Source organism: Pseudonaja textilis, chromosome 16 (assembly GCF_049901715.1).
Source record: "Pseudonaja textilis isolate UNSWEBS1 chromosome 16, rPseTex1.2, whole genome shotgun sequence".
Classification (NCBI taxonomy): Eukaryota; Metazoa; Chordata; class Lepidosauria; order Squamata; family Elapidae; genus Pseudonaja; species Pseudonaja textilis.
In genome coordinates, this window is record NC_142005.1 from 5,651,007 (window position 1) to 5,678,409 (window position 27,403).

The following is a 27,403-nucleotide window of genomic DNA, read 5'->3' on the forward strand; positions in this document are numbered from 1 at the left end:
GGAGGGAGGGAGGGATGGAGAGAGAGAGGAAGAGGGAGAGAGAGAGGAAGAGGGAGAGAGGGGGGAAAGGGAGAAGAAGAGGGAGGGAAAGAGAAGGAGAAAGAGAGGGAGAGGGGGAGAGAGAGAGGAAGAGAGAGGAAGAGGGGGAGGGAGAGAGTGGGGGAGAAAGAGGGAAAGAGGGGAGGGAGAGATAGAAGAGGGAGGGAGAGAGAAGGAGAGAGAGAGGGAGAGGGGGAGAAAGAGAGGGAGAAGGGGAGAAAGAGAGAGGGGAGAGGAAGAAGGAGAGAGGGAGGGAGAGGGGGTGAGAGAGAGGAAGAGAAGAAGAGAGAGGAAGAGGGAGAGGGAGAGAGTGAGGGAGAAAGAGAGGGAGAAGGGGGAGAGGGGGAGAGAGAGAGAGGGAGAGAGAGGGAGAGAGAGGGAGGGAGGGAGAGGGGGAGAGAGAGGGAGAAAGAGAGGAAGAGAGGGGAGAAAGAGAGGAGGAGAGAGAGAAAGGGGAGAGGGAGAGAGTGGGGGAGAAAGAGAGGGAGAAGGGGGAGAGGGGAGAGAGAGAGGGGAGAGAGAGGGAAAGACAGAGAGAACTCAGTTTTTAAAGATTTATGATTTTTATCTTGCAGCAAAGGGCTATTTCTTACAATCTGGACCTCCTGGAACAAAACTCCTGGGTAAACCTGTTTTTATGGCTGCCCTGTTTCTTGGGACCATAAATGGCTTTCCTGCAAAAACAAACATCCTCCTGAAAATTCACTCCTTTCTTTTGAGAAGGCGTTCTCCAGAAAGAGCTACACACCCGCAGGGGCCCATTTCGTGTTCTGCACCATATCTTGCTCTGAGGTGCCCAAAGTACAGGTCGTCCTCGGCTTACAATGGTTCATTTAGTGACCGTTCAAATTTTGATCCCGTGACCACGGGGTGTTGTTACGATGGTTGTGAGAGCGCTGGTTGTAAGTCACTTTCTTCAGCGCTGTTGTAATGTCGAACAGTTGCTCAGTTGGGTTTCGAATCATCCGAGCGAAGGATCTGGGGGACCCGACTGAGTCAGAAAGTGGCATGACATATTTTCAATTTGTTGCCTTGACTTGGGTCTCTCCTAAAGGTTGTCAACCCTAAAGCTGATCTGACTGAAGCCCTGTTTTCGGTGTTGCCACACTGGAGCCGAAGGATAAGGAGGGGGAGGAGTCGAGATAGAGGGGAACTGTAGCCAAAGCAATAGATTTTCTCTTGAGAACCAAGGGCGACGTTCTCACAGCTGGTCGGGAGAAGGCGGAGTCATGCCACCTGGCTGCCAGCCCGTGCTGTGATTGGACCATGTGACTGATTGTTTGGAGAAAGCAGAACATTAGGTGAACACCGCGGGAAACTCCCAGAGTCGGTTTTTACCAGATATGTGCCAAGAGGATCATTCCGATAAAAGTATCCTTTGAGGAATCTACAGGCCTCGGAGTCTGGCTTGCTACGCATTTATTATTTGGAACCCCGACAAAGGTCTTTTTCTGATGGGACTCTTCCAACCCCGTCCCCGTCCCCCCAAAACAGGAATTTATTCTCCTCTCTTCCTGACTCCAACATCTCTGCTGGCTGGCTGAGCCACTGACCACCTATTGGCTCGGAGCGCAGTGTCTCCGTTCTCCGGCATCTTCTGCAGCAGAAGGGACGGGCAAAGTGCTTTCTCTCCCCCACCCCTACCAGATTTTATTCTGCGCGTTGAAAAAGAGCCAGCTTTCCAAATGTCTTGGGAAGGAGAAGTGTTTTTTCTCGCCCATGGTTACAAGGTGGGCAGAGGATGTGGGTTGGTATGAATGCCCTGCATTTCTTGCTACAGTCTTGCCTGCAACTTTCCTGGCTTCAAGGAAGGAAGGGAGGGAGGGAGGGAGGGAGGAAGAAGGGAGGGAGGGAGGGAGGACAGGAGACCTAAAAACATAGAAGATATAAAAGTGAGCATTTAGGAGTTCTGTGTAACAGGAAGGAAGGGAGAGAGGGAGGGAAGGAGAAGGAAGGAGGGAGGGAGGGAGGGAGTGAAGGAGGGAGGCAGGGAGGAAGGAAGGAAGGAAGGAAGGAAGGAAGGGGGACAGGAGACCTAAAAACATAGAAGATATAAAAAGTGAGAATTTAGGAGTTCTATGTAACAGGAAGGAAGGGAGAGAGGAAGGGAAGGAGAAGGAAGGAGGGAGGGAGTGAGGGAGGAAGGAAGGAAAGAAGGAAGGAAGGAAGGAAGGAAGGAAGGAAGGAAGGAAGGAAGGAAGGAAGGAAGGAAGGAAGGAAGGAAGGAGGACAGGAGACCTAAAAATATAGAAGATATAAAAAGTGAGAATTTAGGAGTTCTATGTAACAGGAAGGGAGAGAGTGAGGGAAGGAGAAGGAAGGAAGGAAGAAGGAAGGAAAGAAAGAAAGAAAGAACGAAAGAAAGAGAGAGAGAGAGAGAGAGAGAAAGAAAGAAAGAAAGAAAGAAAGAAAGAAAGAAAGAAAGAAAGAAAGAAAGAAAGAAAGGAAAGTGGAGCAAGGAAAAGAGTAAGGGTAGAATTGAGGAGGGAGAGGGAGGGAAGAAGGAAGGAAAAGAGAAAGGGAGGGAGGAAGGAAAAGAGGAAGGAAGGGAGGAAAAGGAAATAAAGAAAGAGGGCAGGCAGGTCAGAGAGGCTGAAAAATAATGGGAAGATGGAGGACGCCCATCCTCTCCCCCAGTGAGGTGAAGCCTCTCTCCTTTCCCACGTTCCCCTTCAATCCCAAGGAAAAACACCGGAGGAAATTCTTCAGATGGAGAAGCATGACGGTTAGGGAGCTTTGAAAGGGAATTGAAATATATATTTTTTAAATATATATACATATATATATATATGCGTCAACGGCAAACCACAGCACCGGCACACGATCCTCCAACAATAAAGCCAACAGTTCCCCAAGGAAACATAAAAGACATATTGGCAAGTACCTCGAATGCAACGGCCCAACACGGCAACCTCTTTAGAGAGAGAACATATATATATATATATATATATATATATATTTCCTGAAAGTTGAAAGATTTGGATTCAACCTTAGCATGGACCCCATTTCTGGCTGCCCTACCCGGAAGGATTTAAGCTCTGCTGCCCTTGACAGATTTAATCAAGCCTCCCCTGTCTCGTTCCGCAAGTCAAAACCCTCGACCTGACCCAAGTCCATTCGTTTATTTATTCCCAAGAAGTACACTTAGTCCTCAACTTACAACAGTTCGTTTAGTGACCATCCAAAATTACAACGGGACTGAAACCAGGAACTCATGGCCGTTTCTCACACAACCATGGCAGCATCCTGTAGTCAAACAGGAAATCCTATGCCATTTCAGACAATCAGGTGGCCAGTGTCTTCCCGTGAATCTATACGTATAAAAGCGAAATATGACACTCACGCATCATCCACGCATCACGCATCTCCAGGACCGTCAAGCCTACAAACTTGAAATTTGGGACCTATGTTCCTCTTAGCTTCTAGATGCTCACCAAGAAAGGATTTTTCAAAATGACCCTCAGAGCATTTAGAGGATTTCCTATATTATTTGGGGACTGGAGGTTAAAACATACAACAAACAGTTGCAGGAACTGGGCCTGGCTAGTCTAGTAAAGAGAAGGACCAGGGGAGACATGATAGTGGTCTTCCAATATTTGAGGGGCTGCCACAGGGAGGAGGAAGGGGGTCAAGCTATTTTCCAAAGAACCTCAAGTCCAGATAAGGAACAATGGATGGAAACTGAACGAGGAGAGGTACAACTTGGAAATAAGGAGAAACTTTCTGACAGTGAGAACAATCAACCGATGGAACAGAAATTGCCCTCGGAAGTTGTGGGAGCACCATCACTTGAGACTTTCAAGAAAAGATTGGACTGCCATCTGTCAGAAATGGTGTAGGGTCTTCCGCTTGGGTGGGGGGTTGGACTAGATGACCTACAAGGTCCCTTCCAACTCTGATTATCTATATCTATTATTGTTATTGTTATTAACACGCTCTGATGCTAAGGAGTTCTACTCCTCCTCCCCACCTGAAAAGAAATCTGTTCCAAATGCAAAACACAAGCAGAAGAGAGGAATTTCAGTTTCAGAGCACCAAGCAGCTTTAGTACAGAACAGTTGAGCTAAGCCACGCCCAGGCTCCTTGCTGTCTCCTTCTTGCTCACACCGCAAATACTCTTTCAGTTTCCAAACAGCCCTCCACTCTCTCACACACTGACAGGACGCTAGCCAGATGAATACCGATGGATGCTGGTAGGCAGAGGCAGAAATTTTCTTTCCTTATTTTCCTCGCCCAAAACTTAGCCCAACCGCATAGTTTCGTAGCGAAGCACGGGTATCGAGCTAGTTGCTAATACTACTTTAGAAGGTCTTGGTAGGACCACACCTGGATTACTACATCCAGTTTTGTTCACAATATGAGATAGATGTTGAGACTCGGGAAAGGGCGCAGAAAAGAGCAACAAAGATGGTAAAAGGCTTGGAGACTAAAACCAGACGTGCTATTCAGCCGGTTCAGACCGGAAGCAGAAATTTTGAGTAGTTCGGAGAACCGGCCAATCCCACCTCTGACTGGCCCCGCCCCCATCTATTCTCCGCCTCCCGAGTCCCAGCCGATTGGCTGGGTCTTCTGAACAGGAGAACGGAGCTGGAAAGCAGGTTAGTGGGGTGGGGATTTTGCAGTATCCTCCCCCTGAGACGCCCACCAAGCCACACCCACAGAACCAAGTAGTAAAAAAATTGAATACCACCACTGAATGGATGGAAACTAATCAAGGAGAGAAGCAACCAAGAACTAAGGAGAAACTTCCTCACGGCGAGGGCAATTAACCAGCGGAACGACTTGACACCAGAAGTTGTGGGTGCTTCATCCCTGGAAGGTTTTTAAGAAGAGAATTGACAGCCACTTGTCTGAAATGGTATGCGGTCTCCAGCCTGAGCTATGGGATTGCCACCCCAGCCAGCTTCTGACAAGCAAATGGGAGGTGCCAGATCTGCTTAACGACCGTCTGATTTATTGAGCTGCTATTGAATAACCTTGGGGATAAAAAGGCTTGTAAGATTGGGCACGACTCACTCAGCAACTGCCTTGCTCAGCAACGAAAATCCTCGTCCCCATTGTGGTCATAAGCTGAGGACTACATCAATGGTCCTTTATTCACAGGAATATGCCAGCTAATATGACCACCGTTCCCATTTTATACAGCCTCCTGCAAATATTGTCCACAGATACACTGCCTTTGAACAAGGATGTTCTACCGGTTCCTTCTTTTCGGCTAACCTAGTTTCATTTTGGAGATTTTTGTATCGCATTTTGAGATAAAACATCCTTGCTTTTTCTGCATAACCACACGAGATTTGATGTAATCATTCTATCAAGATTGCAACCTCAAAATATGCAGGTCTTCTCTGATTGGCTTAGAACGTATCACCAACCGACAGGATGCTCTGCTTTTTCACCTACCAAGAAAGGTGTGCGTTTTAGTTCAAGGATGAAGGTAAAAGCACGTAACAGCTGAACGTAATTTTCTCCAAACCTGGATGGAATCCAAGGTTCCTAAGTTTCTTTACCATTTTTGACACTTTGCAACTTAAAACAGCACCAGATAAAGCCTGCATTTAATCATAAGTCAGTTACATTTTCCTCCCTCTCTCTTTTTTTTTTTTTGCAAAATAATAAAAGCCCCGACATTTGCATTTAAATTGTATGCAACGGCCCTCTAAAATACAAAATTTGTGTGCGCCTTCCCCGAGCCAAGAATTGTATGGCAACATTTGAGGGGGGAAAAAAAAGGATGCGATTTGGAGAATGAATGTTCCGATCCACAAATTAGTGCAAATGAGGTTAGTTGGACGTAAGAAAAAAAATACATCCCAAATTAAAACCCGCCCCTATCTATAACAGCGAGCCAAAACTGAGCACTTTGCTATGATTCTGCTGTTTTCTCTGGAGCGAGGCGGGTTTTTAAAGGTTTTTTTAAACAAAACAAAACAAAATGAAAACAAAACCTTTTCATTTTTGACCAGGGTGATAGAAAATGTATGTGCTCTATTGTGCTCCAACGGGCAGGCGGGTGTGTGTGGGGGGGGGAATGGAGCCATCTGTCTCTGTCTGGATAGCTGCCTATTTTTTTTTTAAGGCTTGCTTTAGACATATCGGTTACTACCCTGTTTCCCTGAAAATACGACCTACCCTGAAAATAAGCCCTAGCTTGATTTTTACATGTGTGCCCAATATAAGCCCTGCCCCCCAAAATAAGCCCTAATTAAGATCCCGTCCACTCTGGAGTAAAAATTAAGCTAGGGTGGGGATGGGGGAGGTGGAGCTGCCCTACTACTTACCTTTGGACAGGTGTAGCCAGGCCTCGCACCCCCTGACACCTGCCTTGCCGGCCCATTTCTTCTGCAGCCAGCAAGGCTGGTAAGGCTTTCCTGAAGGCCTCTGTAGCTGAGAACAAAGCTCCGGATCGATCCAGAGGCCTTCAGGAAAGCCTTGCCGGCCACAGAAGAAGGAGTTCCTGAAAGCTTCTGACAGCAAAAAGGAGGCTGGGGGTGACACGCACAAGTGAGGTTAGTCAGTGGATGACATCCCCCGAAAATAAGACCTGGCGCCTTTTTGGGTGGCAAAAAAAATTAACACGAGGTCTTATTTTTGGAGAAACAGACGCTACATAGAATTAGCTTATCTGTTGTCTTGTCTACCTGGTAAAATCAAAACAGATCAGATGCATTTCAATTGATTAAACAGTTCTGGAGGTTTGCATGCATCCCCAAAGCAATTTTTTTTCTTCCCTGGATTCAATTTGGAACACTTAAAACGATTCAGCCCAATTTTTGGGGGGTGGGAAAAAAAAATATAAGACAGGGTCTTATTTTCGGGGAACCACGGTCCTGGATCTGAGCACTATGAACGTGTGAAGAAGAACCCAGCCCCAGTTATCCTAGCTGCATAACTCTGCTGCGTCGAAGCAAACGGAGAGCGGGGTTTGGGAAAGTTGGTTTGTTTGTTTTTTAAAAAAAGACACTCTCTCTATGACTTGTTCATCCGTTACCTGAATCTCGGCATCAGCAGACACCGAACTGCAGACCATGGAGGCCTGCTGTTAGCAAACTCAATCTCTTTAGCAAACAAGTTGGGAAAAGTGATGACTTGAGTGAAACGGCGAGGAACCGATCACAATGGACTGTCATGATGCCAGGATTGGGGGTGGGGGGTGGAGGGAGGGGAGAAACGTGGACCAGGACATACTGCTGACGTAGCCGGTGGGACAGCTTGTCTTTGGAGCGATGCGACGGCTTGCACATTTCAGGACACAAACACGGCTGAGTTTTTGGAACGACGGAACTTTACCAGTTGGGTTTGAAACGATTCGATCCATCTCCTTGCTTCGCTTCTATGGAGATTCTCGATCATCCATGGTCAGGGTTGTCCCAGAGGTGCTTCTTCGAGAGGCCGCTGGACTTTCTGGTTTTTCCTTGAAGACATTTCCCTTCTCCTCCAAGAAGCTTCTTCAGCTCTGACTGGATGGTGGGGAATGGAAGGATTGATATTCCTTGCAGGCAGCTGGTCATTTGCATCCTTTTTAGAGGGTCGTCGAGGCCACTCGGAGGTTGATCTGAGTCCTCGGGGTCACCTGAGGGGTGCAAATGGGTGTGGAGCCTTCTTGGAACGGTTGAAAAGACTGTTGTACACTGGAGATGAGGTTGTCTCCCTCCCACTCTGTTGAGAGAGGGGCCAAGTGGCCTCAACGACCCTCTAAAAAGGATGTAAATGACCAGCTGCCTGCAAGGAATATAAATCCTTCCATTCCCCACCATCCAGTCAGAGCTGAAGAAGCTTCTTGGAGGAGAAGTGAAATGTCTTCAAGGAAAAACCAGAAAGTCCAATTGCCTCTTGAAAAGAAAGCACCTTTGGGACTCCTTACTTCACCTGAATTGGTGCTTTGGTCTTGTTTCATCTCATTTGGATGGAAAAGGGGTTTTTTTGTGGGGGGGAGGGGGGAGGAGGGTCAACCTTTCCTTCAAAGTCAGGAAAAGAAGCCATGGATGGAAACGAATCAAAGAGAGAAGCAACTTAGAACTAAGGAGAAACTTCCAGCATTGAAGACGATTAGCCAGTGGAACTCCTCGCCTCCAGAAGTTGTGGGTGCTCCATCACTGGAGGTTTTGAAGAAGAGACTGGACAGACACTGGGATGGAATGGCATAGCATCTCCTGCTTGTGCAAGGGGTTGGACTGGATGACCTCCAAGGTCCCTTCCGTCTCTATTTCTAATTTTTCTATTTCTATTATTTCCTATTCTATTATTTCCTATTCTATTATTATTTTTAATTCTATTCTATTTTTAATTCTATTCTTAATTCTATTCTATTCTTAATTCTACTCTATTCTATTAATTCTATTCTTAATTCTACTCTATTCTATTAACTCTATTTTTAATTCGATTCCTATTATTCTATTCTATTCTATTCTATTCTATTCTATTCTATTCTATTCTATTCTATTCTATTTTTAATTCAATTCCTATTATCCTGTTCTTTTCTTTTCTGTTCTATTCTATTCTACTCTTAATTCTGTTCTATTCTATTTTTAATTCGATTCCTATTATTCTATTCTATTCTATTCTATTCTATTCTATTCTATTCTATTCTATTCTATTCTATTCTAATTCTATTCTATTCTAAGAAGCCACTTGGAACTAAGGAGAAACATCCTAACATTGAAGACAATTATTAACCAGTGGAACAGCTTGCCACCAGAAGTTGTGGGGGGTACTCCATCACTGGAGGTTTTTCAAGAAAGGTTTGCACAACTACTTGTCTGGAATGGTACAGGCAGTCCTCAACTTACAACATTTCATTTAGTAATGGTTCAAAGTTATGACGGCCCTGGAAAAAAAAGACTTATGACCGTTGCAAATTCCCATGTTCAAGTGATCAAAATTCAGACACTGCCACTGTCTTTGCCAAGTTCGCTTTGACTTATATTTATGACAGTTGCATTGTCCTGGGGTCGTGTAATCCCCTTCTTAACCAACAAAGTGAACAGGTCCACTTAACGACTACGTTACTAACTTAACAACTGTTAAGAGATCGCGGGGGGCAGGGGGGGAACCTCACTTAACCAGATCTTACATGTTGGGCTCAATCATGGTCGTCACCCTGTACAGGGCCTCCTGCCTGAGCGGGGGCGGGGTTGGACTAGATGACCTCCAAAGTCCCTTCCAACTCGTGTCCTCCTTGTCATTCTTGCTGATGACGTGATGCAGCCAATCCGGAGACTCGAGGGAGCCGTCGGACGATGCTCCGTTTGGCATTAATGAGATTGATTGATTCTCCACCCACCCCGAATGACGTCATAAAGCCAAGCGAGGCGAATGCTTTTCGGAGCCAGGACATCCATTTCCGTTTGTCATTGCTTGCATCTCCCAGGGACCAAAATCTCCCTTTCAGGCAAACCCTAAACCCCAAAGCCCGAGTTCCGGTTTCGTTCTTCAGACAGTCTGAGCCAAAAAAGAAGAAAACGAAGAAGAAGCGCCAGGAAAACGAAGGCCCAGCTACAACCTCGCCACAACCTCGGCCCCGATTCGAGTGCAATAAATCAACCACGGTGTTCGCCTGCTCCATGCAACCCCAAACTGCATTCTTGCCCCCCCTCTCCACACACACACACACACACTCACACACACACACACAAGCTCTAACCCTGGCCAAGGTTGCTCCCCCGTCAAATCCTTCTGTTGAGCCCCCACGGGCGTTCAACTATGCCCTTATTCTGCAAATGCCAATGGGTGGATTATTGGCCTATCCTGCTGACGCTAATGAGATTTGCCAGATGGCTGAGTGGCTATTTTGCAAAAAAAAGGCCTTTTCTTTTTTTTTCCCTCCACCCTTTTGTCCGGTACCCTTGGAATGATTGCTGGGCAAAAAATGCCGTGTCAGGGATTCCTGCAATACCCAGGAAGGTTGTGAATGGTTTTGTAGAGAGTGTGTGTGTGTGTGTATGTGTGTGTGTGTGTGTGTACATGTGTCTATCCTTTTCCTTTTCTCTCTGTTCTGTGTGAGGACCGATGCTTCTTCCTCCTTCCAACGTACTTATATGGGGAAGATATGTTAAAAAAAAACCCACATCCCTAGGGGCAGGATGTCATATAACAGCGATATTCCTCTCGCTCCCGTAGAGTTGAAGGAAAGCAGATGGCAAATGACCATTGTAATAGATCAGTAGTGGGTTTCAAATTGTTTTTTTTACTACCGGTTCCGTGGACGTGGCTTGGTGGGCATGGCAGGGGAAAGGTATACTGCAAAATCCCCATTCCTTCCCCACCCCACTAACCTGCTTTCCAGCTCTGTTCTCCTGTGCAGGGCAACAAAAGGAGACCCAGCCGATTAGCTGTGGGTGTGGCTTGGTGGGCGTGGTGTTCTGTGGGTGTGGCTTGGTGGGCGTGGCAGGGGAAGGATATACTACAAAATCCCCATTCCCTCCCCACCCCACTAACCTGCTTTCCAGCTCTGTTCTCCTGTGCAGAGCAACAAAAAGAGACCCAGCCCATTAGCTGTGGGTGTGGCTTGGTGGGCGTGGTGTTCTGTGGTTGTGGCTTGGTGGGCGTGGCAGGGGAAGGACCTACTGCAAAATCCCCCTTCCCTTCCCACCCCATTAACCTGCTTTCCAGCTCCGTTCTCCTGTGCAGGGCAACCAAAGGAGACCCAGCCGATCAGCTGGGACTGAATGGGAGGCAGAGGAGAGATGGGGGCTGGCGGGGCCAGTCAGAGGTGGGATTCGCCAGTTCTCCAAACTACTTAACATTTCTGCTACTGGTTCTGTAGAACCGGTCTGAACCGGCTGAATACCCCCTCTGTCGCATCTCCGAGCATTGGAATCTGGAAAAAAATTACCTCCTAAAATTACCGTACAGATATTCCAACCTGCAACTTGTCATTCAGGGGCCAAAGTTACAAAGGCCCTGGGGGGAAAAAAACAGTAATGTGTTGTTCACACTTTACAACCATTTCAGCATCCCCGTGGCCACGTGATTAAAATTTAGATGCTCCAGCAACCGACTCATATTTATGACGGCGGCAGTGTCCCCTGGGAGTGGGGGGGGGGGGTCATGCCATCCCCGTTTGCAGCTTTCTGGCCAGCAAAAAGTCCACAAGGAAGCCAGATTTACTGTCACAACACTTAAAAAACAACTGCAGGGGTTCGCTTAACGACGGTGTCAGGAAAGGTCATTAAAATGGGGCAGAACTCCAGGATTGTTGGGCTCAGTTGTGGTTGTTAAGTTAAGGACTGGCTGTACAGGTTGCATAAGTTAGCATTTACCACATTATGGCCCAATAATGTTGTATTGCTGTAATGAGCGTCCCTTATCATTGGCTGGGGATGCTGTGTGTTGTAGTTAATAGATATTAAAGCTAAAGAGGTCCCCCGCCTGCCATTAAGACAGCGTTTTGGTAACATTCACGGGGAAACTATTTACAAAATTTGCACTACTATTACTATTAATCTTCTCATCACTCCTTATCGCCCATCCCCTCCCGCTTGTGACTGTAGGACTGTAACTTTGCTGCTTGTAACCTAATGATTTTTATCGACTGTTTCCTAGTATGATTTGATTGGTTATTGTACCCTGTGACTATCATTAAGTGTTGTACCTTAGGATTCTTGATGAATGTCTGTTTTCTTTTATGTACCCTGAGAGCATTTGCACCAAAGACAAACTCCTTGTGTGTCCAATCACCCTTGGCCAAGAAAGAAAGAAAGAAAGAAAGAAAGAAAGAAAGAAAGAAAGAAAGAAAGAAAGAAAGAAAGAAAGAAAGAAAGAAAGAAAGAAAGAAAGAAAGAAAGGGAGAGAAAAGAAAATGGAAAGGGAGGGGGAAGGAAGGAGAGGAAGGAAAAATGGAAGGGAAGGAATAAGGAAAACTGAAAGGGATGGAGAAGGAAGGAAAGGAATGAAGGAAGACAGGAAGGAAGGAAAATGGAAGAGAAAGGAATGAGAAAGGAAAATTGAAACGGAAGGGAATAAGGAAGGAGAATGGAATGGAAAGGGGAGGAAGGAAGGAAGGAAGGAAGGAAGGAAGGAAGGAAGGAAGGAAGGAAGGAAGGAAGGAAAGATGCCTTAAGTTAAACATTTCTATTTCTCTTCTGTGGTCTTAAAATGCCAATATTTGTTAATATCGTCAACAAGGGTAAACAATATTGTTAATATATGTACTAGCATCCTAGCATCCTTCCAAATAAGCCATAAAAAAAAGATGAAGCCATTGGCTCCAAGCCAACTTTATTACAATATTATCTGTCTAATGAGGATCCACACCTCAACAGCTCGTTTTCCACTTCATCTACCTTACAGGGTTGTCGTTATTTTTTTTTTTTTTAAAAAAAATAGCATTTTGTTCTCCTCAGGAAAAGGGGAACAGAACAAATGCGACCGTGAGCAAGCAAAATTCAGCCAGGGATCAATATTTAGAGCCTTTAAATGCTCTTAATGCAAAGCTGAACAATTCCAGTTACTCAGTGTAGTATGGTTGACTCACTGCCACTTCCTGTACGCTCGCCAAGGTTCTGACTCCTGATGGGAGCTCATTGCTAAAAGCAGGAACTTGGGGCGGGGGGAGGGTTGCCCCCTCACATCTCCCTTATTTGTCCCTGCGTGCAAAAGTGGCTGCTCCCATCTAGCCAGGGCTAAATAATGGCTCAGTTACCTGAGAGACTCCAGGTCTCTATTTAACGTGCTGCCCTTTACCAACCCGGCAGCCATGGATTCCAACTGGGGGGCTTTGCTTTGAAAAGAGACATTGTTCCTGCAGGGTTTCCCCCTCAAGGAAAAGAGCCAAAGGAGGCTTCGTGGCTTGGAACAGATAGCAGAAGTGCGTTTCTGGCCAGCTCAGCAGCAGCACCTGGCAACCTTGGACAGGTGCCAGGCTGGAGCAATTTGCAGAGGTAAAGATTATACCTTTGAGCTGTAATCTTCCGGAAAATCAAATAGGGCAGCAAAGGGTAGAGGATTGTCGTGCTTTGCTGCCACCTAGTGTCTGTCTGTGTATTTACAGCTCAGGTATATGATACTCTCACAGGAAACTGAGACCAAATATTTTTTTTGTTTATATCATTGCTATTCTCTAGATCCAGGTAGCTTGGTTTCAATCTGAGCTTTTTTAAAAAAAAAATTAACTCTTCAATCAGACAGCACTGTGAGAAAATTTCAGGAGTCACGAGTTCTAAAGGATAGCCTGAAGCTGAACATTTTTTTTTCTAAGTTCAGAAAGATGCTAACAGATAATCATTGTTGGAAGGGACCTTATAGGTCATCTAGTCCAACCCCCTTGCCCAAGCAGGAGACCCTACACCATTTCTGATAGATGGCAGTCCAGTCTCTTCTTGAAGGTCTCAAGTGATGGCGCTCCCACAACTTCCGAGGGCACACACCTTGTTTCCGGAATAAGTTCGTTTCTGTGTGGTTGTGCTATATCAGTGGTGGCTAACCTTTTTGGGCTCCTGTCCCAGAAGGCCATGCATGGGGGGGCTCCCACAGCCCCTGTGTATGTGCGTGCGATCCCTACACCTCCCCCTTACCTGCACTGCACCTCCCAGCTGATTTTTGAGGCCTTTTCTGGCCTGCCAGAGGCTTGAGGGAAGCCTCTGCAGGCCGAAAAATAGGCCTGTTTCTTCACTTCCTGTAAATACCAGAAGTGACAAAATGGACTATTTTTCAGCCTGTAGAGGCTGCAGAGGCTTCCCTTAAGCCTCTGAGAGGGCGAAAAAGGCCTCAAACGGGCCAAAAATCAGCCAGGAAGCGCACGCATGTGTAGTGAAGTAACTATGCCTGGGGCAAGTGTGCCCGCGTGCCACCTGTGGCACAAATGCCATAGGTTTGCCATCACGGTGCTAAACAGTCTGAACACCCATATGAAAGAGAACAATCTACTAAGTTGACACTACTGGCATATGTTTTGTGAAGGGTTACAGTTAATAAACAGAGTTCCCACAATCCGTATTTTCACGTCTGCAAATGTTCCCCGCATTCCTTACTGTAGTTGCAACCAGATGTCGTTTGAAACCAAGGAGCCCAACTATGTTGTACACATGGGTTGCATGCGCAAAGCAGGTAAGGCCATGTTATAACATTCACTGTCGTTAATTAAAAATATGGTTTTTCACCTAGCCTGCTAAGAATATCGCTCTTCCTTCACACACACGAAAATTACAATTCAGCTCTAACTTCTAGAGAGGCTCTGGGGAGTCACACACCAAGGTTTTCAGAAGGTCTCCAGCTGTGCATTTCTGTCTGAACCAGAAGTGAAGAAAACTTGTCTGTCATCTTTAATAAGGCCGGCCAAATGGGGCAGAATCTGATTTCACCTGTCCATACAGTTCAGATCTGCCAACCAATTTAATCCAGATGTCTGAGAGTGAGAAAATCAACCCAATTCAAATATTCAAACGGCATTGATTTTGTTGGAGCTTCCAAATAATCGGGGAGGAAGGGCGGTTTAGTCAACTTCCAAAGAGCCCTAAATTGCCCCTTATCAATCTGGGAGAAATCCAGTGTAGTTGTTTTAAATCAAAGAGCCAATTCCAGTCAGCAAATCGGGTTTGATTCCAACATCCAGTTGTAGCATCCTTGAACCGAATCTCAGCATTGAGCCTTTAAAAGCAATGTTTAATATGTTAAAACGGGGTTTTAATATATAAAAGCAAGGCTGGCTAGGGGATCGTGGGAATTGAAGTCCCACCATCTTAAAGTTGCCAAGGTTGGAAAACTTTGGAGCTTTAAACCGTTCAGCAGAGAGAAATCACTTGGAGGAACCGGCATTGATGATGTTACCTAGTTTGGGCAATGAAAAGTCTGCAAGGAAACAGCCAAGATCAGATAGCACCAAGGACCCCTTCAAATGATTTCTGAAGACCCTTCCTGGCCCCAAAACCCATGTAACGAGCCACAGCGGCGCAGTGGTTAGTGTGCAGTACTGCAGGCTACTTCTGCTGACTGTCGGCTGCCTGCAATTCAGCAATTCAAACCCCACCAGGCTCAAGGTTGACTCAGCCTTCCCAATTCTTCCAAGGACCCAGATTGTTAGGGGCAATATGGTGACTCTGTAAACAGCTTACAGAGGGCTGTAAGGCGGTATATAAGTCATTTAATGGCATTTTAACTTCAGACACGCTTCAGAAGGGTAGAGAACACTGGATAGACTCAAGAGTTCCTGCTCAAAATCCGAAAAAGAGTCAGAGGGATGAAGAAATCTTCTCAATGAAGATTTCAGATTAGGAATGGGGAGGCCCACATCAGGTTCTTCTTCACAGTCCAGCCTACCCCATTGGGCTTCTTAGTGGGGGGGGGGGGGAATAGGAGGAGGGAACCTGTCAAGGGGATAATTTAAGAGCTGACCAGCTAATGCAATGAGGGGGATGAGTCAGCATGGCCTTTGGCTGTTATCCCTTTAAGAGCCTGTGGAATAAGAGGAAGCCCTTCTGGCATGTTGGATGGTTCTTTGAGTTTCTTCCATGCTGTAATTTGTAGGTTTTTTTAGATACTGCTTGCAGCAGTATAGCATTCCTATGTTCCTATTGTAGATAAAAACCATTATTTGATACAAAACAACTGTTGGCTGTATTTGCTCTTGGACTGATACACGCGATAGATCTGTGCACGTTCTGACAGAACCCTATGCCTTGAACCCCTTAATGAAAATCAGGTTAATAGTAAAGGTTCCCCTCGCACATCCATGCTAGTCATTTCTGGCTCTAGAGGTGGTGCTCATCTCCATTACAAAGCCGAAGAGCCAGCGCTGTCTGAAGACGCCTCCGTGGTCATGTGGACGGCAGGACTAAACACCGAAGGCGCACGGAACGCCGTTCCCTTCCCACCAAAGGGGCCCCTATTTTTCTACGTGCATTTTTTTTAACACGCTTTCGAACGGCTAGGTTGGCAGGAGCTGGGAGAAGCAACGGGAGCTCAATCCATGATGCGGCGCTAGGGATTCAACCACCGAACCGCCAACCTTTCTGATTGACAAGCTCAGCATCTTAGCCACTGAGCCGGAAACGACTAGCGCGTACGTGCAAGGGGAACCTTTCCCTTTACAGATTGCTACAACCTTTTTTAAAAAATGGAAACTAGTGGTCATTAAGAAGAAAAGGGAAGAAAAAGCACCCAAGGGAATGAAGTTAAGACGCAACCAAGGTTACAACAGAGAGGTTAAGCGACGTCTAAGCATAAAAGAAAGCAAGACCAAGATCTAGTGGATAATGGAATCAAATCCGGAAGAATCTGGTTGTTTGGTATCTGATTCCTTTGTCACCTTTGTTTTCTTTCGTCTCCTTCTCCATCATCATCATTTCCTCCTACATCCTCATCCTCATCCTTGCCTTCTCCTTCTCCATCACCATCAACTTCTCATCATCTCCTCCTCCTCCATCATTATCATCATAATTGCCATCCCCTCTGTCTTCTTCTCCCCCTCAGCTTCGTCTCCTCCTACATCGCCATCATCTCCTTCTCCTCTTTCCTCATGATCATCATCTCCTCCTCCCCTTTCTCCTCCTTCCTCGGTTTCATCTCCTCCTCCTCCTCCTCCTCTGCTTCCATCTTCCTTCCTCCTCCTCTCCTCCCTTATCTTCTCTTCCTAACCCTAACCGCCGACCTGCCAACCTGTCTGATCGACGAGCTCAGCCTCTTAGCCCCTAAGCCGCCGCATCCCTGAAAGGCAGGTTACAAGTCTGGTAAATTTGGGAAGAAAATCACAAAGGTGCGTGTCTCACTTAACTTTGCTCGTGTCATGCCGGGGAAATTCACTGGAGAAAGCCATTTTGGTGGGAAGGGTTAGCGACAAAAGGAAACCGGGCCACCAAAATAAAACAGGATGGTTGCACACCATCAAAGCTGGCACCAGCCAGAGCGTAGATTAGAACAACTCGAAGAAGCAATGCTAGATCAGAAGTTGTGGAGAGACCAGGCCCAGAGAATTGCCCAGAGCTGATCACAACTGAATGGATAACATCAACAGCATCCCATTTTGGAGTACGACAAATGTAAAAATAAAAAGAAAGAAAATCTAACAAAGGAATGATTAGCTAAATTCCAACATGCCCAGAGACTCTATTTCAACACATGAAAGGTTCAATTTCCCCGCTCATGGCTGGAGATAATTCTAACTTGCCTCTAACTTCCATTTTTAATTGCACCGGTTCTGTCTCCCCAGATGGGTTGAATTCCAATCCAAGGCTCGGTCAACAATGTCCCACATAGTTGGAGGCCTCCATTGTTTGGGAGGTGGGGGACAAAGGCATGGAGGCAGATCGATAAAGCCAAGTGGTATTTCAAGATCCATCTCCTCCCTCTCTCTCTCTTGGAAAGTCCACAAATCAATCGTAACAGCAGCTCCCTTCCTTACGATTGATCCTCCGGCATTTGATACGATTCACAGATAGACTGCTTCTAGAGCCCGAAATCAATGTTAACCAAGTGGTCCATTTTGAGCAAAGAATGGAGATCATTAAACAAAGGAAAACCTTCCGTGAATTGTATTGGAAGGTTGGAAAACCAGGTTTAGGGACAGAGTATCAAGGAGGTTTTCTCTGGAGGGTCTCAAGCCATCCAGGTCATGATTATCCCAAAAGTGCTTTTTTTTTTTCAAGAGGCTACTGGACTTTCTGGTTTTTCTCTGAAGACATTTCGCTCATCATCCAAGAAGCTTCAACTAAGCTCTCAAAAAAGCACCTTTGGGACAATATCAAGGAGAAAATTTACAGTACTCTTTGGTTGCTAAATGTTGACCCGATTTGATGGAACATAACCTATTTTTAAAGAATCAACCACATTGAAGCCAAAACTGGGTGACCATTTATCAAAGGATAACATCGTTGCACTGTGGATCTTGCCCGGAGCATGCATGGACTGACATAGTTGGATTAGATACCACCACAGATCTCAACTCTACAATCTCAGGATTTCATTTAGACCAGCTCCCTATTTCCATCATAGCTTCCTGAGAGGCCACCACAACAGTGTTCCTCAACCGTGGCAACTTGAAGATGGGTTGGTTTCAATTCTCAGAAGCTAGCTGAAGAATTCTGGGGCTTGAAGTCCACCCGTCTTCAAGGTTGAGAAACATTTAATATCCAAGTATAAGAGCACAGGATCGACAAGGATCTATTTCCAGTCGGCCTAGAAAGTAGAAGAAGCGAGACACCAGAACGGAACCAAGATGTTTTAAGAAGGTGACCCTGTGGGTGCCAACTCAGAGGAAGGAACACGTTGACTCTTCCTTCTTCTGTGACCTCATCACAGCCTTCTGCCGCAACTTCAGAAACCTGACTTAATTGAGGCACTCGCTGTACTGGCTTAATGGATAAGACAGATGGATCCAGAGAGAGAGAGGCAGAAAGAACACGAGAGAGACAAATGGAGCGATAGGGGTTGGGAGGCATATAAGCAAAGATTGGAAGACCGATAACACGCCGGCCAGAGTTAAACGGATCTTCCTAAAGCACCACCTGCCGACTTAATCCCAGAACATCCATCTAACTGTTGCCAGGGATGAGTCAAGCGCATGTAAGGGGGAGCATTCATCTTAAATATATTCCTTAAACATGAAAATAGTGTAGCACCATATCAGTTATTTTTCAAGAGAACCATCCACAATCCGTGCCTAGGATGTCAGGTCTCAGTCCAAAGATGATACAGTGAGATCCACTTGAGTCCAGTTCTTTGTTTGCTTATAAACGGTAGACTGAATCTTGCCAGACTGAAGTTAGAACCTTCTAACACTGTGCCTTTCAACTTGGGCAGCTTGGGCGGAGTTCCAGAATTCCCCCAGCCAGTGACTTTAAACCAATCACCAGGAGACGGCGAGTTCTAGTTCTGCCTTAAGGCATGAAAGCCGGCTGGGTGACTTTAAACCAATCACCAGGAGACTGTGAATTCTAGTCCTGCCTTAGGGAATGAAAGCCAGCTGGGTGACTTTGGAAAAATGACCAAGAGATTGGGAGTTGGAATCTTGCCTTAGGCATGAGAGCCAACTGGGTGACTTTAGAAGAATCACCAGGAGACTGGGAGTTTCTGCCTAAGCAGGAGGTTGGACTAGAAGACCTCCAAGGTTCCTTGCAACTCTATTCTATTCTATTCTATTCTATTCTATTCTATTCTATTCTATTCTACTCTACTCTACTCTACATTCTACTCTTATTCTTATTCTATTCTATTCTACTTCATTCTTATTCTATTCTATTCTATTCTATTCTATTCTATTCTATTCTATTCTATTCTATTCCATGCTATGCTATGCTATGCTATGCTATGCTATTCTACTCTACTCTACTCATTCTTATTCTATTCTACATTCCAATATCTATTCTATTCTATTCTATTCTATTCTATTCTATTCTATTCTATTCTATTCTATTCTACTCTATTCTATTCTATCCTATCCTATCCTATCCTATCCTATCCTATTCTAGTCCTGCCTTAGGCATGAAAACCAGCTGGGTGTCTTTTGGCAAGGCTGGCTGAGGAATTCTGGGAGTTGAAGTCCACCCATCTTCAATCTGCCCAGGTTGAAAAACACTGTTCTAGGAGAATAGATATATCCTGGGAGATTCTTGGGGGGAGGTACCCTGGACCTCTTCCTCCTGCCTGCATCCCGTTTAGGATGGTCTGGTCTCTTGTCATGGGCCCCTCTCTGGAATGTGCTGCCTTCTTCCCCGGAAACCGTGGTGCCACTGCTGATATCCATCCCGCCCTCCCCCTTCTCCAGCTGCACATTTTGAACCCGAATGCACCGGCCTCCTTCCTCCCTGTCTTTTTCTGACTTCATCACTCAAACTCGGGATCCTTTAAGGACTTCCCACGGGGGTAGAACCCAGTTCCCAGGTGGCCCCTTGAAGACGCCGTCGTTCTTTGCTGACTGGATTCTGCGTGGAGCAGAAAGAGAATGAGGGAAGGGACTTGGGGAATATTTTTTTTCTCTTCTGTGATTCTAGTCTAGAGCAAACCCGGTGCTCAAATATCAGCGGAAGCACCAGCAGCACCAAAGACGCAGGTCCTCAGTTCAGCTCCAGTAACTCATTGTATTTGCATGAGCCTCTAAAAAGAAGCAATGGGGAGCGTGTTAAAGGAATTGCTGGAACATTCTATCATGTGCAAGTACCACAGGGTGTGGATGACTTAGTAGGTCAACGTCTGTCTGTCCAACATTTGCTTGGAAAACAGGTTTAAGACATTAAAATTATGCTACCTGAGGCTTCTCAGAAAACAACAACTGAATGAAAAACGGCTGGTGACCTTCTACCGCTGCACCAGAGAGAGTATCTTAAATCACTGCACCTCTGTAGGGTTTGCCAATTGCACAGGGGCAAATAAGACAGCGCTCCAGAGGGTGAATGTCATTGCCCAGAAGATCATTGGCTGCCCTCTCCCCTCTTTGGAAGAGCTTTATGGCTCCCGCTGCCTTAAGAAAGTTCAAAACATCCTCAAAGATCCATCTCATCCTAGGAACCCTTTTTTAAAAAAACTGTTACCATCTGGCATCCGGTACAGGATAATAAAAACAAGGACAAATAGGCTGAAAAACAGCTTCTATCCCAGGGCAGGAACTCTTTTGCATTCTGCTGTAGAGTGCAATATTCATGCAATATCAGTTCAATGTATAGAATGTGAAGGATGTGTGTTTGTGTTTATTTTCATAGTCACGATGTACAGCTGAAGATGGTATTTAATTTCGTTGTACGAGGCGCAATGACAATAAAGTGAAGTAAACTAATTAAGGTCAGATATTTTTTGCTTTTCTAACCTTTCCTATTGGTTCTCATGCAATTTGTTGAAAGAAATTTGCTTTCGGAATGTGAACATTCTCCCTTTTTGCACTTATCAAGACAGCGGTTAAGGGGGTGCATGGAAATTCCCCCAATTTTCATTCCTTTGTCCTTTTTTTTTTTAAAGCAACCTCTGTCCAACTCTTGTGGCCCCATGCCAGAGAACGCTAAGTCTGTTTAATGTCTCCCCTTCCTGCGAGCTCAAGAGGCAGCTGTACAGAAGGAACAAGAAAGTGCACGGTGGCTGCCTAAATTATATATACGCGCTCTCTTATTAATATTTAAATTAATGACATTTCAAGCCCAGGTAGGTAATTCAACTAAGCAATTTCTGGAGGAAGTTATCAAGCCTTCTGGCCAGGGAGAACGGTAATGCTGGAACAGCGGTACAGAGAAACCAATCTATGGATTTCATTAACTTCTCCCAACAAGCATCCAAGGCCACACTGGCTGGGAATTCTGGGAGGTGACCATTTCTGATATTTATGATATTTCTGACCACACCCACAGTCCTTCCTGCAGCAACCCAGACCAGTGTGGGAAAACAAATACATGGGCTATTGATCTATCAGATTCAACAAGGCCTTTGGGGGATAGCAGGCTCCAGAATAGAGAGGCATGAACCAAAGTTTTAGATAGGATGATTTTTAAAAAAAAGTAAAGTCCTACACTTAGGCGAGAAAAACCAAAAGTACACTTATCGACTGGGTGAAATCAGGCTTAATAGCAGTAACTGTGAGAGGGATCTTGGAGTCTTGTTTTTTTAATTTTTTTATTCTTTAAAATCAAAAATACAAAATTCCTGGAGTCTTAGTGGACAACCAGCTCAATAGGAGCCAGCCGTGTGCAGCAGCAGCCAAAAAAAGCCAATGCGATCCTAAGTTGCATTAACAGAGGGATACAATCAAGATCAAGGGAGGTATTAATACCACTCTATAAAGCCTTAGTAAGGCCACACCTAGAGTACTGCATCCAATTTTGGTCACCACACTATAAAAAAGATGCTGAGGCTCTAGAAAAAGCGCAGAGAAGAGCAACCAAGAGGATTAGGGAACTGGAGACTAAAACATGCAATGAACTGTTGCAGGAACTGGGCCTGGCTGGTCTAGGGAAGAGAAGGACCAGGGGAGACAGGAGAGCAGCCTTCCAGTATTTGAGGGGCTGCCCCAGAGAGGAGGAAGGGGGTCAAGCTATTTTTTAAAGCACCCGAAGGCCAGGCAAGGAATAGTGGATGGAAACTGAACAAGGAGAGATTTAACCTGGAAATAAGGAGAAACTTTCTAACAGTGAGAACAATCAACCCATGGAACAGAAGTTGCCCTCGGACGTTGTGGGAGCGCCATCACTTGAGACTTTCAAGAAGAGATTGGACTGCCATTTGGCAGAAATGGTGTAGGGTCTCCTGCTTAGGCGAGGGGTTGGACTAGATGACCTACAAGGTCCCTTCCAACTCTGATTATCCGTAAGTCTGTAAAATGTACCAGAACCATTTGTCATCCTGATGAGCCATTGCTAATTGTGAGAATTGATTTTGCGAAATATGTAGCTTTATAAATATATTTGGACATAGAAGGCCAAACCACGAGGAATAAGGAACTGAAAGTAGCCAATGGATAGAGGTTTGAGAGGTATATGTGGAAACTGTCGGCCAGTATGAAAGAACAAGGAAATAACTTCAGTAAAATTCCACTTATTGAGGGGGCTGTCAGAAGGAAGTACGAGAGGAGGAGATGAGTCTCAGATCATGGCCATTGGCCGTAGCTTTGGACCTAGCTATTGTCTCTGGACCTCACTGCAATGGGTTATTGATGTAAGTAATGATGGCTGTTCAAATTGCTCATGAAATAAACCTTTGAATCTCAAAGTGAGAATTGTTTGTGGTTTGTCCGTGTTCCTCTTTATTGGGATTTTGACGGCACCAGACAGATGCAAAATCTTCTGGGCCAGGAAGAGAACATTGTGGGAAAATCCAGATTGCTCTCAACATCAGCAATCCAGCCATTCTAGGGAGGCCTGTCCTGGATGGACAATCGCAATGGAGCCCAAGATTTCCATTGCTAAACAAGACAGTCTAGCAATGCAGCATCTTGTCTCATTTTACGACCTTTCATGCCACAGTGAAGGGAATCACTGCAGTTGTTAGATTAGTAGCATGGTTGTTAAGCCAGTCCAGCTTCCTCACCAATTTTGCTTTGCCAGAAGATTGCAAAAAGTGGACCATCATAAATAGAAGCATCAACATTTTGATCACATGACCATGGAGATCTCCAATGGTCGCGTGGGAAAACAGTCATAAGGCACTTTTTCCCAATGCCGTTCTAGCTTGGTCACTGCATGAATGGTTGCAAGCCAAGGACTGCGTGTATTGACTTCCGGTGTACAGGATTAACTTCTGAAAAACCCGCCAGATCAGCCCCCAGGATGAGTGGGTTGGTGTGGTGCTAATGGAAGGTTCTGGAGTCCTCTCGAGTGTTCCATTTTCAGAATGGACAATTTTGTATACCTTTGGTTCAGAACATTGTCAGCTTTAACCCTCTTCAAATGTCAGGAGGCAATTAACAATAATTCAGAAAATACACACTAATGCTTCAAATATGAAAGGTTTTGTAAAATGCATACCAGGAGATTGAGCAGAAGTAAAATTCCATGTGGGTGGGAAACATTCGAAACTTGCCATTCCTTCAGCAAAAAGTTATTTTCATGAGAAAGACTGACTCACAAAAGAGTTCATGATTTTTTTTAAAAAAATGAACCTCCTGTGCTGATAAGTTCACTAGAAAATGTACCTTACCCAGTTTGCAGCTGCAGTACACTAAAGAGCCTCCAGGTAGCAGCAAAGAGATACAGAAAAAAAATAAATTCCTCCACTGCCACCTAGTGATCAAGTAGGGGTTTGCAGGATAGTTATAACCCGGATTCAAATAGGTAGGTACTACATTTCTCCCTTAATCTTTCTCAAATCTTACAGAGAAACAAGGCACCGTGCCCAGTGTAATCCATTAGTTAGGACAGCATATCAAACTTGGTTCCCGAAATAATCCATCTTTCGAGATCATGCCATATATTGAAGCGGAAACTAATTGAAGAAGTTAGGCGTGTCCAACACGCCGACTGCAAAACCAAGGTTAAAAGCAAACAACCCTTCGTATATTTGCACAAAATGCATCCACTAGACTTCCCATTGACCGGGTTAAGTGTGCGATGTGAACCAGGTGTCTTCCTGCCAAGAACATTTCTTTTCCTCACGCGCACCTAAGTAGCATTCACAGGCTTTACTTACTCCCTCGGGTGCTGCCCAGACCCATTAATCCTGAGAGCAAAGATTACGGCCTGTTTAGCAGGCTGTGGTACTTAATCAATAGAAACCAAGCCTGTCCAAAGTCTATCCATGCAAACGCCAGACAAAGGGACGCAACAATGGTTTGTCAAGTCAACAGAGACCTGATAATCCTCCAGCAACCTGACTCGGAGACCTTCTAAAGTGGGCCCAACCTTAGGACAACTAGAGCGCCACGGCTGCCTTGTTCCTTGTGAGGGAGACCTTTTTATGAGGACCATTGTTGAGAAGATCTGTTTTGTAGTTGAACAACCCTCTGTAAGTTTGGGAGGTTAAGATGAGAAGATCTGGTGAGGATCCCCGGATGGTCAGGATCTTCTCCAGGTCTCCTAAAAAGAACAAAGCCACCCTTTCCAATTCTCAAGAAGCAAGTCATCCCTCAAATGTCAAAAGATCTTGCTCCTGTGAGTCCTCGAGAAGGCAGGAAATTGCAGAGTCATGTGTCATGTTCTCCGTGGTGGCTCTACCAAACTGGAAGCAAGTCATCCTGGCACGTAAGGGAGTAGGATGTCAAACTTTTGCTCTGAAATTAAGACTGAGGACGGTCCAAGTTTCCAAACCAGGGAACGTGGCCATGCTAAGGAACCCTGCTACCATGGAATTTGAGAGGAACCACCCATGCGGATGGCTTGCAAAAAAGAAGATATCTAGCAGGGGATTTTGGTTTACAGGATTTTGGCCTAACCCATGGGGTCCTTTTGGTTGATAGACTCCATGAAACCTCCAGCTTCAAAGGCCATCCACCTCTGAATTCAAAGATTTTGGGGAATAAGAGTGGGAAGCTAAGAGTTGGGACCAAGGCTTGCCAGAGGAGGCGAGACGAACTAATCTTTGGTACAAACCTAACCGAGAAACCCTTCCCGGATTCTCCACGGCTAAGAAAGGTTCACCGAGTTCGGCTCATGTTTGATTAGTAATTCAATCCCTAGGGTTTTTATAAAGGGAAGGCCCAACCCAGCTGATCTGGGCTTAAAGTCCAATGCCGCAGAAATGACCCGGCGACGGCCGCTTCAAAGGAAGCCCACTTTGGAACTGTTGTGTGCCCTTTGTGAGAACTCTCAAAAGCTGCCTTCCCCATATAACCCCCCAGGAGAGAGGCTGCCTTGCCAAAACCTTTCCTTACCTTCCCCCCCACCCTTCTCTCTCTCTCTCTCCTGTCCCTTTAGACTTGGCCTTCAAAGATTGATAGAAGCAGGAGGGTTTGTTTGGCTTTGAACGTTTGCAAATATGTAATTTCTCCCCTTCCGGTCCTTACGCAACCAACACACGGCTTCCACTCAACAGCAAACAACAGACCACGCATTTCTAGTTCCAACACCCTGGTGTTTCTGAAAGCAACAAGCTTAACTTCTCCCTCTATCCAGGATGAGAGAGCCCCAGGCAAGACCACATCTGGGACAGAAAAACTGCAAAAAATAAAAATAAAAAAAGCGCATGTGCTTCTATTTATTCTTGCAAACAAACACCCCCCCCCCTCAAACCCACTCTTTTCTATCTCAACAGCCTTAAAGAACCCAATTATTTGAATGCTGCTGCAGAATTATTTTAAAAAAGGGGGGTTGGCAGGATATAAAAACACAAAAACAGCCCAGCAGGCCCTCCCCTTCTTGGGGAGGGGGCACGAAAGCGAAATCCACTCGGGCAAACAAAAGAGCCGTTTCAGAAAAATGCGCTGCTGTGGCATCCGCCAACCCTTCGCGCCTTGGCAAAGAGACGGGAATGTCAGTGGCCTCCCTGCTGCCTTCTCCTCGCCTTGCCCGGCGGATGGACGGGCGTGTGTGTGTGTGTGTGTTTGTGTGTGCGCGCGTTGCCGCAGCAGTCGCTCCGTTTCCCCGGCCAGCCATCCAGCCATCCAGCCGGCCTGCCTGTTGATGTGCCTGGCGAAGGGGAGCAGCGCCCCCCGCCCCATCAGCTCCTCCCTCCCTCCCTCCCCTCACTTAAGGGCTGCTCCCTCCCAAGGTGGCTCTGTTTGCATACATTAGAACTGGCAAAGATTCCTGCAGTCGCCGCCGCCGTCGCCGCTGCCGCCTCCTCCTCCTCCTCCTCCTCTTCCTCCTCCGCCCCAGTCAGATACATCAACACGAACCAGCCGAGTTGCTATCCTGGGGGTTCTTTCCCCCTCCCCCATCGCAAGCAAGCAGCAGCGAACCCACCCTTTCCCTCCCCCCGTCTCTGCCGGCTGTTTCCTTTCCAAAGGGTTGCTCCCTAATTTAAATGCAGGACTCCCCTTTGGAAAGACCCCCTTCCCCCTTTGGGGGCTTGCTGCTCTTCTGAAAGGGAAGCCCGGATAGATCTTTGAGGAGGGTCCCTTCGGGAGAGAGAGGAGGGGAGAGGGCTTGGTGGGGGCGGGTAGGGGCTCTCTCCTCCGCCCGAGAAGGAGAGGCAGACTTGGGTGCCTTGCAAGGAAGTCTTTTTTTTTGGTTTTTCCGCTTGGCTTGGCTTTCCCAGGTTTGGAGTCCGGTGGGATAGCCGTCTCTCTCTCTCTCTCTCGTCCGACCCCCTCCCCTCCTCTTCCTCCTCCTCCTCCTCGGTCCCCGCGCGGAGCCCTTCCGTGCAAAACATCCCACCCTCCTCGCAGCAGCCGCGCCAGAGGAAAACCCCCTTTCGAGGCGGCCGAGGCTTCCTTGCAACGGCGGAGAAAGAAAAGACTCGGCAGGTTCTCCCCCTCCGGCGCCTTGCAGGCAAAGGCGCTTCCCTTCCCCGCCACCCCACGGACGGCGCTCCCTCCTCCAACCTCCCTTCCCTTCCCCTCCCCGCAACCCACCGTCCCCTCTCCCAGCCGAGGCGTGGTGGACTCACGGTCGTGCGAGAGATTTCCTCGGCTGGCGGCGATCAAGCCCGAGCTGACCAGGAGCCACAGAGGCAGCATCGTGGGCCGGGGACGCGGGGGGAAAGGCAGAAAGAAAGAAGGGATGAGGGAGGAAGGAAGGGAAGAAAGGAAGGGAAGAAAGGAGGGCAGCGGGGAGGAAGAGGAGGAGGAGGAGGAAGAGGAAGGAGAGGGAGGATGCGATGCCTTCTTCTTCCCCCCCCCCTCTCGCGGGTGGGCTGGCAAACTTCGTCCTCGCCCCCTCCCCGCCGGCGGGGGGAAAAAGAAGGGCGGGAGGGGCAGAGAAAGCAGGGCTCGACCTTTGCCCCCGACCCCTCCGCCCCGGCTCAGCCTCCGAAAGCGGGACCGCAGTGGCGCGTCGCGGGCCGGCCGGGAGGATGCTCTGCCGAAGGGTCCAGCCGAAAGCCGAGGATGCTGCAGTGACTGGGATTAAATAGAGCACCCGGG

The 27,403-nt window shown here is 46.6% G+C and overlaps 1 protein-coding gene across 1 annotated transcript in view; it reads right to left on the reverse strand.

Annotated features, from left to right (window-relative positions):
* CADM3 (cell adhesion molecule 3) overlaps positions 1 to 27,046 on the reverse strand; it is a 104,482-nt gene extending 77,436 nt beyond the window's left edge. The window contains exon 1 of the mRNA XM_087913680.1: positions 26,929 to 27,046. Coding sequence (XP_087769806.1) covers positions 26,929 to 26,998 — 70 coding nt within the window. The 5' untranslated portion in view covers positions 26,999 to 27,046. The remainder of the gene's footprint in view (positions 1 to 26,928) is intronic.
* Between the last annotated feature and the right edge of the window lie 357 nt (positions 27,047 to 27,403).